Source organism: Acipenser ruthenus, chromosome 7 (genome assembly GCF_902713425.1).
Source record: "Acipenser ruthenus chromosome 7, fAciRut3.2 maternal haplotype, whole genome shotgun sequence".
NCBI lineage: Eukaryota > Metazoa > Chordata > Actinopteri > Acipenseriformes > Acipenseridae > Acipenser > Acipenser ruthenus.
Genome location: NC_081195.1, coordinates 18,607,247 through 18,632,644, shown reverse-complemented (window position 1 = coordinate 18,632,644; position 25,398 = coordinate 18,607,247). Strand labels below are relative to the sequence as shown.

Genomic DNA, 25,398 nt, shown 5'->3' with positions numbered 1-25,398 from the left:
AAATATAAAATTCTAGGTGATGCATGATGCCGTATATGTACTTCAACAGAGATTAGAAACCTAGAACAACGAGGAGGTTCCATTGCAGGACACTACCACACAATAGATGACAGCAGAGCTTTCAGATAATGTATGGCTTTGAAAAAGCAAGAGCTCTGCCTGTAAATATTGTGGTGTTTTATGTGTTTTGGTGGTGGTTGGTAGGGATGGGGTTAATTATTGTCCCTGCCAAAAACATCTGAGAATGTGGCTGTGCCTAATTGGTGTTGATTAGGAACAGCCACATCCTATAAAAAGAAAGCCTAAAACTCCATTAGGGAGACTGCCAGGGAGCTGGAAACAAAGATGTTTTTATTAATTTTGATTTATGAAAACTTGCAGCTCTTAAGTCCTGAGTTTCCTTTCTGCCTCCTGACCACCATAGACACCCTGCCACTCTACCACACCACAATGACAATAACTGCACTCTTAACCAATAAAACCCTGATTGTCAGGCATTACCTTGCTGGTCAAACCTGTCTGTATGGTGGCACCATCTAGTCATGGTTCTGTAGCTTAAGTTGATGCTAAATGAAGGAGACCATCAGATTGTCTCCCAACTCAAAGGTACTGACATACTGGCTTTACGTGTGAGTTGATCTTCATTTGAAGTAATGCAAAAGCAGGAATTTACTAAAATGGTTTTCTAAAGACAGTTTTAGGAGTTATATGGTATACCTGTTTTATGATATCAGAAAACTGGAATTCATCTTCCTGGCTAGAAAGCTCTGCCTTGACTTCAGAGTATGTGTCGTTTATAATAGCCAGGAACATGTTCTGGAAAACAAAATTGGGACTGGGTTAATGAAAGCTCCAAACAGCAGGGTTTTAACAAACCGCTTTATTATTATTATTATTATTATTATTATTATTATTATTATTATTATTATTATTATTATAGAATCCAACTTACAAGCAGCACAAAGAAGACAAAGAACACATAGGTGACAAAGTACAGCGGACCCAGAATTCTGTTAGCCTTGTTAATAGTATCATAATCAAAGTCACCAAGAATGATTCTGAACTGGGTAAAGCTGGAAAGGAAGAGAACATTGTTTACAAACAAATATTTACATGATTGCTGCCAGATATTGTATGTTATATGGGAAACATGAACTCAGTAATAACCTTAAGGCTTAACTTACATGCACTTGACGAAGGTACTGAAGGACTCCACCTCGGTTCCAAAGAGAAGGTAGCCTAGCTGAGCGTAGGCAAAGAACACAATAAAGAACATGATGGCAAAGCCAAGGATATCCATTGCACAGCGGGCCAGGGTTGAAGACAGCTGTGCCATGGTCTTATTGAAACTGATGTACTTGAAGATCTGAAAAAACACATAAAGACCAGCTTATGAAGAGAAGCATTCAAACATGCTTGCGCTTTACAAAAACTCAGTATTCAGGTAACTGTTATTAATTTCCATCGGAGCTAAACCCCAACCTAAAACTGGTGGTAGGACTATCACCCTAGCAGGTGGAATCATGAACATAGTGAATGATGACTACATGCAGTGTATTTACATTATTTTTAATTTTCATTCTGAACATCTAAGTATTCTTTGTAGGAACTCATGTAACCACAGACTTGGGAATATGCTAGCGGTAGTCTGAATAATGGTATTATAACAAAATAAGGGTACATACATATGATTACAATCCTTAATATAGCCAACAGGGTATCATACAACTCCTCATCTACTCATCTTTTTTAAGCACCAATCCTCCAAACGTATTATTAACTCCTAGCTTCTTATAGTCATTTTGTATAAACTCTGAATTTATATAGATAACTTTACCCTTTCTGGTAACATGCGAATGCTACAGGATAATAAGGACCCTGTGCACGTGTGTTAAGTTGATGCCGTTATGGCATTTGAGTTTAAACTAAAATCTGAGGAACAATCTGTGTGATAGTGTACAGTGTTGTGACAAAAGCACCCATACACAAAACCTCTTATGAATGAAGTGCAGAGATGTGATTAGATCAGAAAGGCTAAAACTGTAATCACAGAACTGGCATGCTGGGAATTGTCATAGAAACCTTTTTAGACATGTAGAGTTGGTTACAACCATGGAAAACAACATCACAGATCCTATTATGTCCTCATCCAACACAAACAGGTAACACACACCTACAAGAGTAGAACCAATACCTTAATCCAGGCAAAGAAGAGGTTCAGCGCATTTAGGTTATTGTACTGCATTTGCCAAAATGACAGGAACTCAAAATCTGCATAAATATCAGGTTGCTTGAGTAATTTTCCCAAAAGCGCATTCACTTTCATGGTGCGAAACACATTGAATATGATGGCTACAATGGCCAGCTGTGGAAAGAAATATAGTATTATTATCAGCAATATTTCTAGTTCAGATCAAATGAATAGACTTACATCATTAGTAAAGATGTTGTTTACTGATCACAATAACTTGACTTATTTGACCCTTTTAAATGGCCCATAACACTTATATATATATTGAATTGTTTCTCCTTTAATGGAGACTTTTATAAAGAAGTTAGAGGTGTCAGTATGGGAACAAAAATGGGGCCCTCTTATGCCTGTCTTTTTATGGGATGGATCGAAAATAAATCTATATTTATATCTTAGATACATTGACGACATATTTGGCATCTCAGATAACACTAATGACGATTTAATGGATTTCATACATTTTATTGACCAGTCTCATCCAGCTCTAAAGTATACATGGAACATTTCTAAACAAATATCTTTCTTAGACATTACCATCACTGTTTCTAATTGTACCATCAATACTACAATTTTCTACAAAGAAACAGACTCTCATTCATATCTAAGATACGACTCCTCACATCCCAAAGCTTGTCGCAACTCCATTCCATACTCCCAATTACTAAGACTGAGACGCATTTGCAGTGATGATAGTGATCTTTTGAATAAAACAAATGACGTGTGCATTTTTCAGAAACTGTGGTTTTCCAGACACTATACTTAGAGAAGCTCAGTTAAGAGTATCGACAATAAACAGAAAGGATGCCTTGTACAAAACCAAAACACAGAATACCAACAATCGTATTCCCCTTGTTCTTACATATCATCCTATGACCAAAAAAGTACAACACATTATACAAAGAAATTTTAGCATTCTTCAAGATGATCCATATACAGCTCCTATTTTCAATAACCCTCCTCTAATGTCATACAGAAGAGACAAAAATCTAAGAGAGCATCTGGTCCACAGTAACATTCGACCCAATCTGGACATTCTTAAAGGTACGTTTCCATGAAATAGGTCACACTGTGCAACTTGTAAATACATTCACAGCAGCACAGTAGTTAAGGGAGCAAAATCCTCATTTACTATCCATGATACTTTTACTTGCATTAGTAAAGGAATAGTATATTGCATTGACTGCATCAAATGTAACAAGCTACAGTATATATTGGTGAAAGAAAATGACGTTTGGCTGATCGCTTCGTGGAACATCTGAGAAGTATACGAATTAACACCTCTACCTTTCCTGTCGCCAGACATTTTAACAGAAATGACCACACTATAGAAGACATCATAATTTGTGGGATGGTTCAATGCTATGGAACTAATGCTGTCAGGAAACAAAAGGAATGTGAACTTATTTTCAAACTAGACACTTTGGAGCCATTTGGAATGAACATTCTATTCTGAGGTCATCATCATCTTCATCATCATCATCATCATCATCATCAACATTCTGGAATTTTGTTTAAAAGACTACTTGTTTGTTTTTTATCAACTTCCTAAAGCACTGTTTTTTTGTATTCAGCCGATGAAGGACTTGTCCAAAACGTCCTGATAATTGATTTGTAATCAATTATTCTACCTTTTTAAGTACCTGAAATATCCTTTTCTCTTTTTTCTTTTTTCTTATATATATATATATATATATATATATATATATATATATATATATATATATATATATATATATATATATATCCACTGCTTAAAAAGCCCACTTTGGATGCCTCTGCATTCTGCAATTACAGGCCCATTTCTAATTTACCCTTCCTGGCCAAAGTTTTAGAACAGGTTGTAGCAGCACAATTACAGTCCCATTTGGTATCAAATCAGCTTTATGAAACCTTTCAGTCCAGGTTCAGACCCGCCCATAGTACTGAAACTGCTTTAGTTAAGGTAGTTAATGACTTACTATATATTTACCCTTTTCAGCTGCAAGTAGTAAAATGTTAGAGTGTCAAACTTGTTTTAAAGAAAACTAAAACAATCTTTTAGGGGAGATAAACTAAATGGTCAAGGTTCAGATTCTGATACATATTGCACTGAAAGGCTGTGAAATAATGTATTAAACAGAACCCACAGCATTATATGTACATGTAAAATTCAACTTTCTGCTGACAGACCCGTATAAGAGATAGTGTAAGCCTTACCATGATTACTACAATATCCAGGATGTTCCAGACGCATGAGAAATAAGACAGTTTATGAATCCGGATTTCCAGTATCTCCTCCACCATATAGTAGAAGATGAAGACACAAAACATAATTTCACAGCCAATGACAAAGTAATCACAGTTGTTGACGTAGCGAATGAGCTTGACTGTCCGAATCTGCCAAGATGGTATTGCTCCACCAGATGCAGGGAATTCTACTACAAGCCTGTAACAGAAAATAAAGTGGGCATGTTAATCCAGAATACATATTATTATTATTATTATTATTATTATTATTATTATTATTATTATTATTATTATTATTATTATTATTATTTTATTTGGCAAACACCTTTATCCAAGGCCAAAGTTTTATCTTATACTGTACAAGGACAAGGGTCAATAAGATGAGAATTTTGCTTATAAGTAAAAAAATGAATTATTTACTAAGGAAGTTTCACCTTTAATGGAACTACTGCAGGGTTTATTTCCAGAAATTAACTTGTCTATTGTCACCTTTCCATCATACTGAGAGTACTTATTCCAATTACAGCAATTGCTTTGACTATGAGTTCAGGGGCTGCTCTTCGGTTTTAATTTCCTGCCATCAACACACATAACAAAATTGAAAACATAAAGCTTCAATTATTGGGTGACAACACTGGTATTGTTTCAATTCAAAATACCCTTCTCCTTAATGGACCAGTCTTATCGGACTTTGATGAAGTTACTCCCTCTGTCTTGTTTGACACAGTCACAAAGATGAAAACTACCAGTTGTCTCTTAGATCCCATTTCCACTTCCTTGTTTAAGTCCTGTTTTTCAGTTTTTGGGTTCCTTCATTACTAATCTTATTAATAAATCTTTGAATTCTGGAGTAGTGCCCTCAGGATTTAAATTGGCTGCTATTACACCACTCCTTAAAAAGCCCACTTTGGATGCCTCTGCATTCTGCAATTACAGGCCCATTTCTAACTTACCCTTCCTGGCCAAAGTTTTAGAACAGGTTGTAGCAGCACAATTACAGTCCCATTTGGTATCAAATCAGCTTTATGAAACCTTTCAGTCCAGGTTCAGACCCGCCCATAGTACTGAAACTGCTTTAGTTAAGGTAGTTAATGACTTACTGATGGCTGTATCTATCCTGGTTCTTTTAGATCTATGTGCTGCTTTTGATACTGTAAATCACAACATTTTGTTACACCGTCTGAAATCTGTGATTGGTCTTTCTGGTATAGTTTTGCAGTGGTTCACATCTTATATTTCTGATAGAACACAGTTTGTTACATTAGGTGGGACTAAATCTCCGTTTGGGACCGGTTTTATTTAGTATTTTTTTACTCCCTCTTGGTCAAATAATCGGCCAACATGGTATTCAATTCCATTGTTATGCAGATGACAGTCAACTTTATTTGAAAACTACACCAGATATTACTGTGACTGTCTCTCTATTGAATAACTGTCTAGCCGACATAAAGACTTGTTTGCAACAAAACTTCTTACAGCTTAATTGCAGCAAAACTGAGGTAATGTTAGTGGGTTCGCCACATCAGATCTCAACGGCAGCTGATTTTAGCCTTGAAATGTCTGCAAAGTGCCTTTTTTTCCACCTTAGGAACATTGCTAGACTTAGATCCTCATTATCTATGACTGATGCAGAAAAGCTTACACATGCCTTTATTTCGTCAAGATTGGATTACTGTAATGCTCTTTTTGCAGGTATCTCCTCTAAGGTTATCAACAGGTTACAATATGTTCAAAATATCGGTGCCTGTATTCTCATTAAGACCAAGAAACATGAGCATATATCTTCTGTCCTTGCTTGTATCCACTGGCTGTGCCTAGGACTCGTCTGCACACTATGGGTGATCGGGCTTTCTGCTCTTTAGCCCCACGCCTACGGAACGCTCTGCTGGGCTCTTTGAAAAATTGTGACTCAGTTGATGTTTTTAAATCTAATCTTAAAATGTACTTCTTTCAATTAGCTTTCAGTAAATGATTTGTTGTTCTTACTGTTTGTCTATTGAAATATCTGTTTTTATGCTGCTTTGTGAAGTACTTTGTGATTTTTAAATGAAAAGCACTATATAAATAAAATGTATTATTATTATTATTATTATTATTATTATTATTATTATTATTATTATTATTAACATAATCAGCCAAATGTCTTTATATTAGTAAGCACTAGCTCCATCTAGTGCACAGAAGTGTATTGCCAGTAAAGCAAAGTGGCAGACCACTAGATGGTGCTAGGGGTAGAATGACTACTTATCTTCCCACCTGATTACACAGAACAGGTTAATGTTGGCATTATAAGCAGTGAAGTCGATGAAGACTGCTCGGGTGCCGCGATCTAACCACAGATTGTCCTTTAAATTCTGCAGCAGGTATGCGCTCTCTTCCTTGGTCATGTTCAGATCTTGATAGTAGCCACTGCCGCTGTAAGTTGTTAGTATCCCCCAGTGGGATGATCCATTTAGTTCCTTTTCAGGGAAGTAGTTCCAACTACATAGAAAAAAAAGAACAAAATAAGCCTTGCTGTAGTGCTGATATGGCTATTGTGTGTGTGTGAAGAAATTACTTGTTTAAGATACAGTGTTGGCGGTTAATTTGTAATTCGTTTGTACGTTTTTTGGGGTTTTTTATGTTATTGTTAGTTTAATACCTCTTGTGGAGAATATAAACCATCTGGATTGCTAAAAGAGTCTGCTCTTTGAAGTGTAAAATGTAACTTAATTGTAAGACACTGCAGCTTTAAATAGAGAATCTCTTGCTCATGACACAAATGTTAAAATGAATGTTATTATTATTATTATTATTATTATTATTATTATTATTATTATTATTTTGCTTCCTAGTACCGAATCAATTTATGTACTGTATGGTAACTGCAGATGCACAATTGGAAATGATTAGGTACCAGGAACGTTCGTGTGTGGCAGGTTGGCTTTATGGTGTTACGTCACAGACCAGGTTGGAACACAGACAGTCAGGACTGCGAGGTATGACTGTTTATTATAAACAAACAAAATAAAAAGGTTGAACAAACAAAAAAAAAAAACACTTTTATAAAACAAAATGGCTCATTGGCCAAACCAAACAAACAAAAGAAAAGGGACACTAAATTAAACAAGTCGTGCTGGTTTAAATCCAGCACGAGTATCAATTGTTTACTTTCAGTATCTGTTCTTACTTGTCTCTTTCCTCCTCTGGACAACCCACACTGATCAGCCAAAGCTGCGGGGTTATATACATGTGACCGTCTCCAAATTAGTAATAAATTAATCAATCAATCTGGAGATGGTCACATTCTGCATGGGGTTAGCATGGATGGGAAAGTTTAACCCCATCCATGCTGCAAAAACAATAATAACAAAACATTGTGTTTTATACAAATCAAACAATATGTTTTAAATAATAACAACAAATATAAATACCAGATTCTGCCAAGTCAATGCCCAAGGGGCGTAAAGATGCCATTAAGGCAAAAGTGTGTTGACTCAGGCAGGGACTAAATTACAGACATTATTAACATTAGGTACATAGATGACGTTTATATTTAGGCAAGCTTAAAATTCAAAGGTAGAGCTCAGCACACAGTCACGCTAAAGAATCAAGAAGTGCAGTCAATATATTTATTTAACAGGTGAAATACAATTAAATGTTGCTGCAGTATGTCCAATGTTTTGTCATCGTCAATATTTTCACAAAACAAACATTTAACTTTAAAGCTACAGTGTGCAGTGCAAAAGCACATCATGAAAAACACATTTGTAAGTGAAAAACACTCGAATAAAAGTCGCTACATTTAAAAAAATATATAAACACGTGGAATTTTCCATCCATTAAAATAAATGGCTTTACATGATCTCTGTAAGTAAGAGATTGGAGTGTCCAGTGTGAAAACGCAACACGAAATAATAAATTAACGGAGCATCCAAAGTAGCACTATAGCACTGCTATAGTGCACTGCTCTGAACAAAAAAATAAATGAAAAAAAATGCCTGTGCTACAATCTCTTGCTGTGTCTAAAAAAAAAAAAAAAAATCTAAAATATGGATTGCAGTGTAACAGGAAAGCGTAATCAATTAGACTGCAGAGTCTTCATCATCTCAACCTTCATTATTGATTATGCAAGGAATTGTCTGAATCATTAATGCACGGAGCAACTACTTCTAGGCAGGGTTTTTTTTTGTGAGCTGAGATATTTTCCCTCAGGCATTATTTGCACATGGTAATTAAAAAAATGGAAATTAACTGTGAAAAGTTGGTTCAGCTAAAAGCTGGGGGGCAGACTCGGCAAAATCAGGTAGATAAAAAAGACCTCTCTTTGAACCAGATTCACAACTTCACACAATCTCAGCTGAAATGGCCTCAACTGTTCATTTAGTCCTACAGTCCCTTAGATTAAAGCTGCTACTGTACTTGTTTTAAAACCTTTCCCAAAATCCTTCAAGCTCAAGCCAAAGACACAACTGCTTTAGAAATTGGAGCCTGAATTAGGCATAATTCAAAAACAATCCACTAGTATGTATACCTTTCAAAAGAACATTCAAGGCTTCTTTTTTTTATTTCAAAAGCACTTACGCAGTTCCATTGATGAGGCCAAACGGGTTTTTATCCTCCTTATCTTCATAATACACATCGTAGCAGCCATCGATTTCTTTCCTGAAGTCTTTGTGAACCTGACAGGAGTTGTTCAGCACTTTCAACTGACGAATTCGGGGGACCCCCAGCAGCATATTTTCATAGTATATAAAAGACTGAGGTCCGAGATCCAGGGGCTTGTCGTTGTACCATTTACTCCAGTAGAGACCATCCAGCAATGGGCCCTGAGCAAACTAAATAAAACAGAAATAACATGTGATATTTTTTTTCTCTGCTTGCCCTGTTCTAATAGTTTTGTTTTTGACCATCCTCATACTGTAGGGCTTCACATTTTATAATGGACCCCACAAGCCCAAATTAAACAATCCCAGTTGCCAAGTGTTGCCCAGCAATATAAAGCCACAGGGAGGAATTGCATTAAACAACAGAAAACAAAACAACAACAGAAATACATTAAAAAACAGAGGTTTGATAAACAAAAACAGTTTGTATTAAATAAGATTAAGGACCATACAATTTGTGTAGCACTACACACAGACTTTGCTGTATTTAAACGTAGGCTTATCAGTCAAATACCATTGTTAATATAGCTGTTAATAGATTTTGTATATTTATATGAAAAATATGGCCAAATATTAATTGATTCCCTTGGCACACAGGGTGACATATCTTTGTAAAGTGTTTTGTCAAGTGCAACCTTTTTTTGTAGTTTATATATATATATATATATATATATATATATATATATATATATATATATATATATATATATATATAGATATATGTTACGTCCATGGTAATGTTTGGTAAAGCATTGTAAAAAATATGATACAAATAACAAATATATAAGCACAAAAATAATTAAAAAAAAACTGCAAGTTGACCTTGAAAATTTAGCAACGTTAGTAAATAATGTACCAATCATTCAAAAAGTCTTTTGATTATTGTCTTGGGTTTTTTTTTTTTTTTTTTTTTTTTTTTTTAATTATTTGTTATTATTATTTATAGGGACAATACAATAGTCACTCAGTCTAGAGTCATGCAAATCTCAAAATGTCCACTAGGTGGTGCTGCAATTAAGATATTAAAGAGGTTAAAGAAAATCAAATAATATTATTTTCTTTCTTTTCCATTTACCGTACTGCTATGTTAGCTGTGCATATGTCTATTCAATTAGAGAATTGGACACAATCTTTACCTCTAATATACCACAAAGCTAAAAATCATGGGTTATTTAAATAATGTGTTTTTTAAGTGTGTCTTGACAGATTCAATAATGTTCAGTATTCTTGAAACTGTTCTAGACTGTTGTTGGGTTTCTTAACAGTAGTCTAGAATATTTCAATGCATACAAAACCTTTTTTTATCCTTCAAAAACATCATCATTAGTTACAACTTTGTTTATGAAGCGTGATATTTCAGATAAAGAACAAAAAATCATGGCCCCTAGTACGGTATATAGTTGTATGTTCTGGAATATAATATTTAGAAATATTTTATAGGAAGCTATGTGGTTCAGTGGTTAAAGAAACTGGCTTGTAACCAGAAGGTCCGTAGTTCAAACCCCAGCTCAGCCACTGACTTTGTGTGACCCTGAGCAAGTCACTTAACCTCCTTGTGCTCCGTTGTTGTAAGTGACTCTGCATAGTTCACACACCCTAGTCTTGTATCTTGTAAAGCACTTTGTGATAGTGGCCCACTATGAAAGGCGCTATATAAAGATTATTATATCAGGCATCATAGAGAATATCATATATTGCTCCACAGGGCAGCCAATTTAAAAGAGAACTGTCTGCGCCACACCTCTGTGATATGATGTGGTTCCTCTTTGCTTAAAGCAATTTCACATCTGAAATAAACAGAGCAACAACCAATATTAATATAATTATACAATGCCTAATTAATGGGACGTGCTGTATATTAGCCCTTTTCAAAGTGTATTATAGTAAATTAATTTTGTTGTTTTCTCCATGCTGATACTTTGCATTGATTACCATGGTTTGTCATGTTTTTGTATATGCTGTATCATACCTCTGTAGCCATGCTTACCTATGCTTTACCATGCTTTCACTATTCTTTATTGCACTTTGCTGTGCTTTATGGAAAACTTTTAGAAGGGAATGCAGAATATATAGGCACTGCATAAAAGTTAAGTTATGCTGCAAAATGATTGCAATAAAAAGGGGCATTGATACAGCAGTATATTTTTGTCAGTGCAATGACCTGTTTGCGTGGCTGCTATGAAAAAAAAACCAAAACATTAATTGAGGAATTTGGAAAATAATTGATGTTTAAAACTATAAACATGGGAATAACCTGTTCTCTTCTGAAACTTATTTGCTATCTCAGTGCATCTGTCAGCTAAACAAAAAATAGTCACGCCAAGCTAGGAAGTGACAAAATGAACCAATGTAGCTATATAATGAGCCACGATTAATGATCACTTTGGTTTCCATGGTGATATCAATGCCAGCCGCTGTGGCCTGTATGCAAACTATTTCACCTTTAGGCCTCCCAAACCGATGGATGATAAGCATTATATCTCTGTCAGGTAAACAAATAATTAGTTTGCCCTTTTGTTGGTTGAAATCCACTGACATCGGATCCCACTTTTGTGTCTGTTAGTGCAAGACAAATTACATAAATCCATTAATTCCTATGACCTATTATTTACTTACGTTTTAAGATTATCCAGAGGTAACCTTTACCTTGCATACAACCAGCATTGTTAGTTTAACCCGTGCTAGTTATTCGGTTTCCATAAAGATATGATCTATATTCCTATGCAATACTGTATGCTGATTTATATTTAGCTGTTTCAAAGTATGCCACCGTAGTAAAAAAAAGCAAAGATGGAGTCAACAATTTGGTATGACCCCAAAATATTTTACACTGAACTCCATTCACAAAGCTTTATTAATTTATAAAAACCAACATTCCTTAAACAACTCACAAATGACATCTTTGTGAATACAGCCCACATTCACAAGAACTGTTTAAAGGAATGTTTTTTTAAAGCCTTTTTTGATTAAGTAAATAAAGTTTGCCATTCCTGAAAACCTCCTTCAGTAGTTCTAGAGAGGGGTTATCCTGTTTAACCCAAGATAAAGTTTAAGGTTTTGTGAATAGGGCCAATTAAATCAAGTTTGCGGTTCACAAAAACATATTTTAGAGAAAGTAAGAGGTCATTCTCAGTTTTAAAAGAACAGTTTAACCTAGTCCTTAAGTGATGTGAGGATGACAGAAAGTGCCTCAACAGTCCCTGTCAATCCTTACATGTCACATGAACATGCTTTTAATATCATCTTATTAGAAAATGGCGTCGGAAGAGGGAAGGAGTGGGTTCAATAGCTGGATTTTAAAAGAATATTTCGAGCTGCAGCCTGAGCAAACCATAAACTAAATACAAAAATCTCAAATACAGTTTAAAAATAATAACTATACTTTGTACTTACCTCCCAAAACTGTTCCATATTGGTGATACTCTGAAAGTCAACTCCACTATAAGTGGGTGTTGCAAGGAAGAGGTCAGACATCGCCTTGGTGTAGTAGTATGTGTTTGAACTCGTCATCCCATATGTCACTGAAAGTCCAGAAATATGCAACTTGTAATCTTTATTACACAATTGGAAGACACAAAGTCAAGACTATAGCAATCTTAAAAGCGTAATATATATAACTTGGTCTCATGAATTATATCTGATGCCTCATTTATCATGTGGCACTAAACAACATTAAAACTTGAATAAAGTGATGTGCAATTAAACTTACTAACATAGATGGGGCTCGGCTGACAGACGTAAACTGGGCACTGAACATTTTATGACAGTAAAATGTTTGGGAGGACAGAGTGCCCATGTCTCAAGACTAGTTTGTTGTTGACTTACATTGCACACTACACCAGTTTAATCTCAGAATTTATAATATAAATTTTGGATGGATTAATTTTCTCTTGTGAAGAAATAAAGAAAGACTGCAATGCGTTTAGTCAAGTATTTTCTTTTTCCTGTTTGGTGCCGATACATTTTCTTAGCTGAACAATGGGGCGTTTAATCAGGTTGTTCCTAAAGCCAAGCTGAGAAATGTCAGTCGCAACAAATGGCAATACTCTGCAGGTGTCACTTAGTGATAGAAGAACATCACAAAACAAATCGTAAATTATTCCTTCCTGTTGGCTACACACAAAGAAGAAACTTGTGTACTAATTGCTCAGATTAACTATCTGAATGGCCCTAAATCCCTGTAAAGAGAACAAGAGAACAGCAATGTAAGCTTGCTTCTATCTTATCAGACTCAAACACATGATGACTTCACTCCCATTGATTGCGTGTGCAACACACCGCTATTGAAGCTCAGGATGCTTGTCAAAACAATATCTATCTGAATTCTAGGCAGTTCAAACATTCATTTGATACTGGGACAGGTGGTAAAAGCAGCTCTAATTTCAACAAACAGTAAGGACAAAAAGATAACAAGCTGTCTGCTTCATCTCTTGCACAAAAGCATCATTGTGCAAAGAAAGCTGCTGTTTTGTTTGCTCAAAGGCTGTGCAAATACATGACGATCCCATCCAGCTATTTATGTTATATGGTCCATAGTCATTTGTTCTCATAGTTTTTACTTTATCACACAAGGGTTATAGGTATTTTGAAATAGATCAATTCCAAATTATGAATACTCACTTTTGATCCTATTTTGCAAAATCTGAGTCTTAACATGCACTTCAATTAACATGATTGCTATACAATCATTGACTCCTGTGATGAGTCCCCCTAAAGTTGACACAATGCATAACTGGAATGACTTCAGCACTCCCATAATCTCAGCAATAGCAGGACACACATTTTCACAGTACCTTGGTTGTTGAACTTTTAGAAGAACAATGGTTTAACTGTACAGTACAGTATATTCCATAGAGAGCCAATGACTATATTTTGGGGGGTTTCTTAATGTTGGACTTATGCATGCATGGAATTATAACCCTGTTCAATGACCACATTCAATTACATTTTCTAGAGTTACAGAATGTCTTTTAAATGAAGGGCTTTTAAAATGCTAATATGAGATTTTACTTTTTTTAGGTGTGTCTTCGTTTGACTGGAAGTTTGAGAGTCTGATTGAATTGCACCTTAACAGAGAAATAATAAGAGTCATAAAGCAGTGCTGATTGAAACATTAGTGGTCATTTACTGAATAACTTTGAAACAATACACTAGTTATTGTAGTTAATTAGTGGCAATTTATAGGTATTACAATATTCTGTAATTAGAATGTAACATTCCATAATTATAATGTAACATTGTAAAAGTTATTTATAATCACATATAATTAATCATTAATGATTTGTCAAAATTCCAGTACCTATTATGTGTATAGCTCCCACAGTGCGTGTAGCTCCCACAGTCACTCGCTTCAAATCAACTCTCAAGACCCACTTGTTCTCTCTTGCTTTCAATGCTCTTTAAGCCTGATATCTGTTATTAGCTGTTGTCTAAATTGCTATTTCAGGTTTTTCACTCCATCTTATTCATATGATTCTGTATAGAACTCACATCCTAGCCTTGTATTTAATGTATTATTCCTGTATTTTAATGTATTATTCCTGTATTTAATGTATTTGCATTGCTTTTTACTGTTTGTATATAATGTATTTTTGTTTACGACTGTAAGTCGCCTTGGATGAGGGCGTCTGCTAAGAAATAAATAATAATAATAATAATAATAATAATAATAATAATAATAATAATAATAATAATAATAATAATAATAATAATGTACTATGCCCTGTATTTCACTGTATTTCATGTATTATGCATTGCTCCTCACTATCTTGTAAAGCGCTTTGTGATGGTGGTCCACTATGAAAGGCGCTATAAAAAATACATTTTGATTGATTGATTGATTAATTGATATACAGTACTGTGCAAAAGATTTAGGCAGGTGTGAAAAAATGCTGTAAAGTAAGAATGCTTTCAAAAATAGACATGTTAATAGATTATATTTATCAATTTACTAAATGCCAAGTGAGTGAACAGAAGAAAAATCTAAATCAAATCCATATTTGATGTGACCACCCTTTGCCTTCAAAACAGCATCAATTCTTCTAGATACACTTGCACAAAGTCAGGGATTTTGTAGGCATATAGTCAGGTGTAAGATTAAACAATTATACCAAACAGGTGCTAATGATCATCAATTCAATATGTAGGTTGAAACACAATCATTAACTGAAACAGAAACAGCTGTGTAGGAGGAATAAAACTGTGTGAGGAACAGCCAAACTCCGCTAACAAGGTGAGGTTGCTGAAGACAGTTTACTGTCAAAAGTCATACACCATGGCAAGACTGAGCACAGCAACAAGACACAAGGTAGTTATACTGCATCAGCAAGGTCTCTCCCAGGCAGAAATTTCAAGGCAGACAGGGGTTTCCAGATGTGCTGTCCAAGCTCTTTTGAAGAAGCACAAAGAAACGGGCAAAGTTGAGGACCATAGATGCAGTGGTCGGCCAAGGAAACTTACTGCAGCAGATGAAAGACACATTATGCTTACTTCACTTCGCAATCGGAATATGTCCAGCAGTGCCATCAGCTCAGAATTGGCAGAAAACAGTGGGACCCTGGTACACCCATCTACTGTCCGGAGAAGTCTGGTCAGAAGTGGCCTTCATGGAAGACTTGCGGCCAAAAAGCCATATCTCCGATGTGGAAATAAGGCCAAGGGACTCAACTATGCATGAAAACACAGGAACTGGGGTGCAGAAAAATGGCAGCAGGTGAATATTTGGCTGTAGCAGAAGGCAGTTTGTTCGCCGAAGGGCTGGAAAGCGGTACACGAATGAGTGTCTGCAGGCAACAGTGAAGCATGGTGGAGGTTCCTTGCAAGTTTGGGGCTGCATTTCTGCAAATGGAGTTGGGGATTTGGTCAGAATTAATGGTCTCCTCAATGCTGAGAAGTACAGGCAGATACTTATCCATCATGCAATACCATCAGGGAGGCATCTGATTGGCCCCAAATTTATTCTGCAGCATGACAACGACCCCAAACATACAGCGAAAGTCATTAAGAACTATCTTCAGCGTAAAGAAGAACAAGGAGTCCTGGAAGTGATGGTATGGCCCCCACAGAGCCCTGATCTCAACATCATCGAGTCTGTCTGGGATTACATGAAGAGAGAGAAGCAACTGAGGCTGCCTAAATCCACAGAAGAACTGTGGTTAGTTCTCCAAGATGTTTGGGCCAACCTACCTGCCGAGTTCCTTCAAAAACTGTGTGCAAGTGTACCTAGAAGAATTGATGCTGTTTTGAAGGCAAAGGCTGGTCACAACAAATATTGATTTGATGTAGATTTTTGTTCTGTTCACTCACTTTGCATTTTGTTAATTGATCAATATAAACTATTAACATGTCTATTTTTGAAAGCATTCTTACTTTACAGCATTTTTTCACACCTGCCTAAAACTTTTGTACAGTACTGTAGATGTCACCCAGTGCCTAGGACATGCACTTTATATCATTTATAATATGTAAGTTAATATTTGTGTGTAGGGTGTCTCTTCATAAGTGCTATTCACCCAATAATTATGTCCGATGTTGGATTTTAATGAATGCAAGATTCCAAAACTAACATTTGAGGAACTAAGAAGTGCTCTCAAATTTAAAGACACTCACAGAAACACATATCTGTCAGGAATAGGAGGTACACCACCAGCTCCCTCAGGGTCATCTTCAGGTACTGCTCTCGATTTCCAGCGGTGTCTTCAGTCAACGTGGTCCTCCACAGTCCTGGCAACAAAAGCACACGTTTTATTCTCAGCATTCTGGTCCAAAAATATAAAATACACTTCCGTACTGGTCAAAAGTTTGGATACAACAAGGTATATGATTGGATTCAAGCTCTGTATATCATCGTATAAGCATTGTTTTTATTGCTATACCAATCTTAATTTATAGTAAGCAGTAAATATGAACAAAAGTGTTTTTATTAAAATTAGGATTCCTGGTTTTTAGCTTTAATCAAGAAAATGCCACCAAATGGACACAATCTGTTAGTGCACATATCACCCACTCACCCCCGTGTTTTCTGTTATGCTTGTGGACGTGATCAAATACGTAATAAAAACTCCTGAGCATATTGTGTGCATTGTGCACTGATATACAGATTGAGTAAAATATTTTTATTGTGAATATTGATAAAAGCTAAAAACACTATGTAGCTACTTGTAGTGTGTGACTCTTGAATGATGAAATGTGAATTCCGATTGACAAATGCAGTGCTCCACCAGTGCTTTAATTCGTTTTCCAATATGACAATACTGGGCCCCATTGACATACTGTACGTTTTCTGTAGAAACATTTAAGAAAAAAAAAAAAAAACACATTCAAATAGGAAATGTAACAGGTTCCAATTGTGTTTATAAGATTTTTTAAATATGGTAAATTCTGAAGGAGGACTGTCACTACATTATTTGGTAAAAAAAACAAATGTAAAAACTGTGTAGACCTGTTATGTAACCACACAATAGTATATTACATAGTAATACTAGAACTGAATGAGTTAATAGGGACGTTGAGCTGTTGGTTATACTCAATGAAAGGCAAACCATTTGTTTGTTTGCAGAATCTAAAAAATGTGTATTAGATGAAACCTAGCTGGACTATTAGCAAACAATACAGTAGCTTAACCTCATAATGGATGAACAAATAGCAAGGATCAAGATATGGTAGCACACTGCTTTTGAAATGGGCCTGCAACAGGTTGGCCATGGATTCAAATCATTGTGATGCTACTGGTTAAATAATAAATAAATATATGGTAATGTTCTACCAATTGTCTATGTATGTACTGAATATAGTATTGCCATTGTAGTGCCACACAGAACATCTTTTATGTAATTAGGCAGAAAAGCCAAGTGTCACTCATTTGGAGTGAGACTCACTCATTTTTGGTACTTTTTTGGCATGAGTTGCAGCAGTCTCCTAAAACGAAGGAAAACACAATGCATTTTAATAGCATAATCCAAAATCTCACTCCTATTTTTTTTAAATGTACTCATTTCATTTGGATGTTTTCTGCAACTGTACTTCAAAGCCTACTACTTATGCCTATTGCACAGAGGAAGAATATTACCACTGCTCAAGTGTCTCACTGGTTAGGATCCTCCCTGAATCCAGCAGGGACAGACATAATAAAGTTTGCAGTACAGTCACTTGAAATTCTGGGTATCAAAGTGTCTTTCAAGAAGGAAAAACTCAATAATGATGATTTATCCAGTGCTTCAAGTTATCAAGGTTTGAGTTTTTTTATTATTATTATTATAAAAATAGGTACTATTGACCACAAAGTGATCTTTCATTGCATTATGCCAAACAGTAATATAAACCCTGAGAGGACTGTCTGTCTGTGGGCGCACTAGGCAGATGCTTCTCATCATACACACCTGGAAGCTCCTTCTACAGGGGATGGATCAGTACACCCTAGCCCTACTTGAATGCGCGTCCAGAGGTGGCTTAAAGGCGGTTTTGTAATCATAAATTGGAATTGTCATTCTAATAATTCTATAGGAGGATGTGTGGTCCAGTGGTTAAAGAAAAGGGCTTGTAACCAGGAGGTCCCCAGTTCAAATCCTGTCTCACTCACTGACTCACTGTGTCACCTTGAGAAAGTCACTTAACCTCCTTGTGCTCTGTGTTTCAGGTGAGACATTGTTGTAAGTGACTCTGCAGCTGATGCATAGTTCACACATGCTAGTCTCTGTAAGTCGCCTTCGATAAAGATGTCTGCTAAATAAAGAAATAATAATAAGCCCCCATGTGCAGGAGGCAATATTAAAAACCAAGGTTGATTTATCAGTGCTAACATTTATGAATTTATTTTCCAAGCGCCAGAGTGATTCACCAATTTTTTTGGAATGAACAAGAAGGTGTTCAGTGCTTGTAATAAAGCGATCATTCATCAAACATGATACAGGCTATTTTCTGGATAATATTTTTTAATCACTATGGCTCCCTAGTAGGCAATTAATATTTGCGTCACACTCAATGAAGAATCATCATTGACCAATGTACATAATGAACTAAAACTAAAATGTTATTACACAATATTTATCAAAATGGGCAAGGGCAAATATTCTTAAAGGAATCAAATAATTGGAAGTGTGTATAACAAGCAAGAGTGTACTTGCTCCTAGCTCCATCAAGTTGTTTCCTGCATTGTATGATAACAATGTTTTATTAAACTGCATTTTGCCTTGCACTCGGTGCTTAAGAGACCCTGTGATCTGGTTCAATGATCTATACATTTGCTCTTTAACTCTATGGTTCTAGGATCTATTTATATTAAATATACCCTCCTGAATCAATATACCCCATTTGATTCTAGTTCTGTAAAATGGGTATGCATTCTTCTGCCTTCAAAAAATCTGAGTAAAGCTTTTGAAATGAATCCCTTAATAGCTAACATGTTAAAGTAATTGAAATTTATGTTTTTGTTCAAATGTACAATAAATTGTCTTAGGAGACTACTTATTACTTTTAAAAAAGTTGACTATTTAATATTTTATATTTGTATATATCTCAATATTATTTATCAAGAACAAAACAATTTGTGTATAAAAATATCACCTTATGTTCCACATGGTACATTTGTAAAGTAATTCCACAGTTTACCATCCTTTTACCACCACCCTATATTACTATATGCCTGCTTTCCAAGCCTTACCACAGATTCCTCTACTGATGAAGTAGCAACATCCTCGTGGCTTCTCCTCCTTCTTATTCTTCTCTCCGACACTTTCCATGAATTTCATATCAGTTGGGTAAGGTGGGAGGACCTCCAGTTTCCCCAGGTTCCCATAAGGGTTTGCCATGAGAGACTGGGGGTTGTAGATGGCTCTGACTGTCAGGGGAGAAGAAGGAGGGGATCCATTGTAAGCAGGGTTCACCCAGGCTTGTTTGTCCCTGCTGTCCAGCTCATGGTTCTCCTGGACACCAAAGTGGTTGGCTGCCCTCATGTTTAAAATCAATTAGAAACTCACTAAAACCAAAGCGCGATTCAACTCTTGGAAATAGTAGAGTTGGCTGTATATCTGTAAAAGGTCTGCACCAGTGCAAGTTTTCTTGCTGAGCATTCAGCTAGCTGTTTTTATAGAGGTCTAGCTCTGTGACATCAGATGGAAGAGGGGAGGTGCTGCTGCCCATTGTGAGAAGCTTCTCTGTGGGAGCATTATTCAGGAACTGTTTGGGTTGTTGTGAAGTGTCTGGAATGGATTCATTCTATTTTTAGGAAGTGGGTCCTTCTCTGCTATAAAGCACCACTAGACTCTGGCTTGTTGTCCAACAATGACTGACAATTTCTCTTTCTTAATCATGTTCTAAAATGCTTTAATCCAAACTACCAATACATTCTAGGTTTAAGGGGTTTATTCATAATCTAGGGTTCAAACATTTCAAAGTTATACAATTAAGAGTAAAACAATTAGAATTTTGATTAATTTTTTAGCCATTGTCAAAAAATATGCATGTCATATGTACAGATAGTTCATATTCATTTTTTGCCTCATCCATATACACAGCAATGCTGTAAAGGGGTCTAGATACCAGCTCTTTAATTCTATATGAATCCAGCTGGGGTTACAATATACAATACAAATACAATGATAAACATAAGATGGTTCTTCTGAGTGGTTTCAAACTATGTTCAAACTATGTTCAAGTTTAAATATTTAGGAAATTAAATTGAACCTAACACCCCTTGTAGGTTTATATAATGAATTGTGAATTAAAAACACACTGATATGCAATGCTTCTAATCTTCAATTTGCTATCTGATTTTAATTGACATTGGTACTTTCAATAGTGCAGCAGTTTCCAGCTTTGCTACTCTGAAATTTGACTATGTCTATGATTAATATGTTGTTGTGACTAATTTAAGGCTATTAATATGTTTCAATATGAACTAAATTGAGTTATTAATCAAATGTATTTATCTTATTACATAATTGATTTATTAAAATGTTTGGATATACTGTACTGTATGGTTCATTTATAAACAATATGGTTAATTTATTTTCAGGATGGTTAATTTACGAACTCTATGGTTAATTTATTTTCATGATGGTTCATTTACGAACAGTATGGTTCATTTATTTACAAGATGGTTAATTTATTTTCAGGATGGTTCATTTACGAACCGTATGGTTCATTTATTTTCAAGATGGTTCATTTATTAAAGATGGCGTGGTGGGGTACCCCACCCCTGTGCGTATATTATTTTTTATGTGGTGTGTTATTGTTTGTATGTATGTATTGGTGCACGGGGTATGGTTTGGGTTATGTAGCACTGGCGACTTAAAATGTATTGTATTTGGGCAAGGGTGTGTGACTTTTTTGTAAAAAGTAAAAAAAAACAACCAACAACTAAAAACAACGTAAAACTTTTTTCTTTTGTACATAATTTTGTACAGATTTAAAATGGACTTGAGACATACCTACATGATGATAACCGCTGGCCCTTTTTTATGTTTATGTGTTATATTTCAATGTATGGGGAATACTTACAATTAACTCTTAACTTTTTTGTGTTTATTTTTATTTTTTTTAAAAAAGGCAAGCTGTTGGGTCTATTTTTTTTGCAAATTGTTAAGGTGCATTTTTTTTAAAGGATTTTTAATTAAAAAATGTACAATGTGGAAAACATCATGAGCAGTGTAATAAACAGTATATACATTCATTATCTGTCATACTACAATACAAGTGGTATGCAGACAAGAGGGAAAAGAAACAATAAAAAAAAAAAAAACAATTGTGATCATGGTAGCCTTATACAGTACTTTGCAATCAATCATCACAGGCATCCATTTGATATTAAGCCTGAGAGAGTAGGTCCAATATATTTCAAAAAGGGATCCCAAATTCTATGGAATTGTTTTAGCTTGTTAACCTCGATAAAACATAACATTTCAAATGGAAGCATTATTCCTGCTCTTTTTTTACTTTATTAATTATTGGGGAAACATTATCCCTAATAAATTCCCCAGGCATGGAGATACCCATATTCCCAAATATTCCCAAATATGTCACGCCTCTTGGAGACCACCGAAAAGGCGCTGAAAGTAGAGGGTTAGCCTGGGTGAAGTTTGTTGGCATAACCAATGATTTAGTAAAATTAATCTTGTATCCTGAGAAGGCTCCAAAAGATTCAATCACTTCCACTAGTTTAGGTACTGAGATATGAGGTTTAATTAAAAAAAAAAAGTATAATATAGTCTGCATATAAAGATAAATGGTGTTGTGTTCCACCAATCTGAACACCATGAATAGTGGGATCACACCTTATGGCCTCAGCCAATGGCTCAATTTCCAAAGCAAACAGTAGAGGTGAGAGTGGGCATCTGTCTTGTGTCCCTACAAAGAGCAAACTGTTCAGAATATAGACCGTTTGTGATTGCAGAAGCCATCGGATTCTGGTACAGAACTCTAATCCATTTGATATACCTCTCTCCCAGGCCTGTGCGTTGCAATACTTCAAACATGTATGGCCACTCCACCCTATCAAATGCCTTCTCAGCGTCTAAACCAACTATAACAGTTTCTACTTTTGTATTTTGTGACTGCTGTATTATATTCAACAGGTGTCTCATATTATTATTAGTCTATTTTGTATTAATCCTGTCTGATCTGGGTTAATAATATTAGGTAAAACATGTTCAAGTCTTCTGAACTGCAAACGAAAAGTCCTGAAAGAACATTATTTTCCTCCTGTTGAATCTCAGGTCATCCTTCGTCCTTGCAGCTTCCAGTACATCTTGTCTATCCCTGTAGTTGTGGAACCTCACAATGATGGGTCTGGTCTTTATCCCGCTCCCAGCTTGGGTGCGAGCGAGTGGTGGGCCCTCTCTATTTTGAGAGTTCCATGCTTGGCTGTAATGTCCAGTTGTTCAGGTATCCATTTTAAAAAGAAGCATATGGGTGATTTACCCTCTGTGTCCTCCGGCAGACCGAATGATTCTTTTTAACATTTTTACGCCTCCCCCTGTTCTCGGCATCCTCCACTCGCTCTTGTAACTCTTTAATAGCCTTCTCAGCCGATACGATACGTTTATCTCGATCAATTTCTCTGTCCTCTATAAGAGATATACGTTCATCTGTTGCTTGAATCCTTTTGCTGGATTCAATAATTTCAGCCTTTAGTGTGTCGACTGAGCTGATAACTTGTTCAAGCTTTGTATCCAGTATACTCTTGATTCGTGCAGAGACATCTTGAACGATCTACGAGATGAAGGCTTCAGATACACAACAGTGGTTGCCATCTTTTTGGGGGATTTTTCTTGGTTGATTTTGTAGTGATCTCTGTCGAATTCGCCCAATATTCACCCAGGGACATTGTTACTGAAGTTGTGGTATTTTCTAATGGCAAAGTAGAACAGGAGGAGGTCAAAAGGTGGCAAAATACGATCAAGTTATGAGGAGCTTGTCTCTTTCACATCCACTCAGTTTATGCATAGGCCTACGTGTTAATAATAATAAGCTTGGTTTCAGTAAAAAAAATATTGGGCTACTTTTGAAGTGACTTTGGGCTATAAACACAGTAGAAATCTGGCAACCCCTAGCCACCTGTCGTGTGTGCGTGCATTCGCTGCTGAGTGACTCCGGCTACTCACCTGGCTGTCGGCAGTTTCGACTTGCTTACTCGCTCTTCGGTATCCAACCCTGGTTCTCTCTCTCTCACACACACACACACACACACACACACACACACACACACACGTATGCTGGCGAATTTCAGCTTCTTTAGCCCAGTTGGCTTTAGTTTTGCAGCAGCCCTGAGGTGAATAAGTGACGCCCCGCTAGAACCAGAGTTGTAATGACTCACATCAATGACTCGACTCAACTCGACTCGGAATCAAGTCGCAATTTTTCGTGACTGGAGTCATTGCCATCAAATGACTCGACTTGACTTGAGTCCCGCAAGCAAAGACTCAACTAGATTCCCTGCTCAAAAGACGTGACTCGACTCAAGAAAAATAGTCTTCATCTGACTCGAGTCATTGTCTTTATGATAAAATGAATAACAAACTTATTTCATTTTAAATACATGCAGCCCCTCTCTAACACACGCAGTCATTTTGTCATTTTGCACATAAACAGGTTCCTGCCATGGTTGTTAAGACCGTTGCTAAGGAAATAGAAAACACCTTTCTAGCCTATAGCACCGTTCTGTGGTCATAACGTCACAAGCAGCAGGGAGCCCCGGAATCAAAATGTGTAGGCGGGAAGCAAAGACAGATTTCTGATCACTGATCACAGAAAATCCTGAGGAAAATAGTGATTTTTTATTTTTCCCACAGACACGAAGAAAACAAAACAACAACAGCATGGAGAGTACACTAAAAGTACCTGCAGTGGTGGTGTTCGCTTTTAATAATTATACAGTCGACCTGGAGAGAAACAAGCAGGCTGCATGGGCAGCAGTGTGGAGTAGTGGTTAGGGCTCTGGACTCTTGACCGGAGGGTCGTGGGTTCAATCCCTGGTAGGGGACACTGCTGCTGTACCCTTGAGCAAGGTACTTTACCTAAATTGCTCCAGTAAAAACCCAACTGTATAAATGGGTAATTGTATGTAAAAATAATGTGATGTCTTGTAACAATTGTAAGTCGCCCTGGATAAGGGCGTCTGCTAATAAATAAATAATAATAATAATAATAATCCTGCCAGCATTGTAAAGCGACAATATGAATAATTTATACTGGTAGGTTTTTAGTGTTTTTCAATGGCAAAAATGAGAATCTGAATTAATTAAAAACTCAGACACAATGCAGCTGTATTTTTCCAAAATGAGTAGGTAGTCGATATTCGATATTTAAAAAAATAAAAAAAATAATGCCAGGGCAAATTAAACAACACAGCAGAAAATGCACTGATTAGGAGTTAATTTTCAGGTTTTTTTTAGCACACAACTAAAGGTAATGAATGCATCTAAAACATTAAAAGACATAGCTCAGCTTACACTAAGAGGAGAGATGTAGTACAGATTCTATGTTACCAGTGAATTATATAAAATTTTGCCTCAGTTTCTTTTTTTTCTATTTGTCTCCTATGTGTTAAAACTTTGAAGTAATATTTCAACATGAAAATAAATGCCACCAAATTACCTTTCATTTGGTTAATTTATCTGAAATAAAACTATAAGGGGTAGTGTCAGTGTTGAGAAGTGAGAAAATATTTGATATGTTCTTTGTTTTGTGGTATCATTCATTACTAAACACCAAACCCAATTGAGCACAGAGAAAGGGGTCGTTATGCAGTGGAAAATGTGCTTATAAATAGATCAAGGAATT

General features: G+C 36.0%; 1 protein-coding gene across 1 annotated transcript in view; it reads right to left on the bottom strand.

Annotated features, from left to right (window-relative positions):
- Positions 1-20,158, bottom strand: part of LOC117415945 (polycystin-2-like protein 1) — a 34,561-nt gene extending 14,403 nt beyond the window's left edge. Inside the window, exons 1-10 of the mRNA XM_059026526.1 lie at positions 19,781-20,158; positions 16,732-16,845; positions 12,517-12,644; positions 9,041-9,294; positions 6,734-6,958; positions 4,448-4,676; positions 2,195-2,365; positions 1,185-1,366; positions 953-1,073; positions 718-816 (exon numbers count right to left, since the gene is read on the bottom strand). Coding sequence (XP_058882509.1) covers positions 718-816; positions 953-1,073; positions 1,185-1,366; positions 2,195-2,365; positions 4,448-4,676; positions 6,734-6,958; positions 9,041-9,294; positions 12,517-12,644; positions 16,732-16,845; positions 19,781-20,072 — 1,815 coding nt within the window. The 5' untranslated portion in view covers positions 20,073-20,158. The remainder of the gene's footprint in view (positions 1-717; positions 817-952; positions 1,074-1,184; positions 1,367-2,194; positions 2,366-4,447; positions 4,677-6,733; positions 6,959-9,040; positions 9,295-12,516; positions 12,645-16,731; positions 16,846-19,780) is intronic.
- Positions 20,159-25,398: the final 5,240 nt, after the last annotated feature.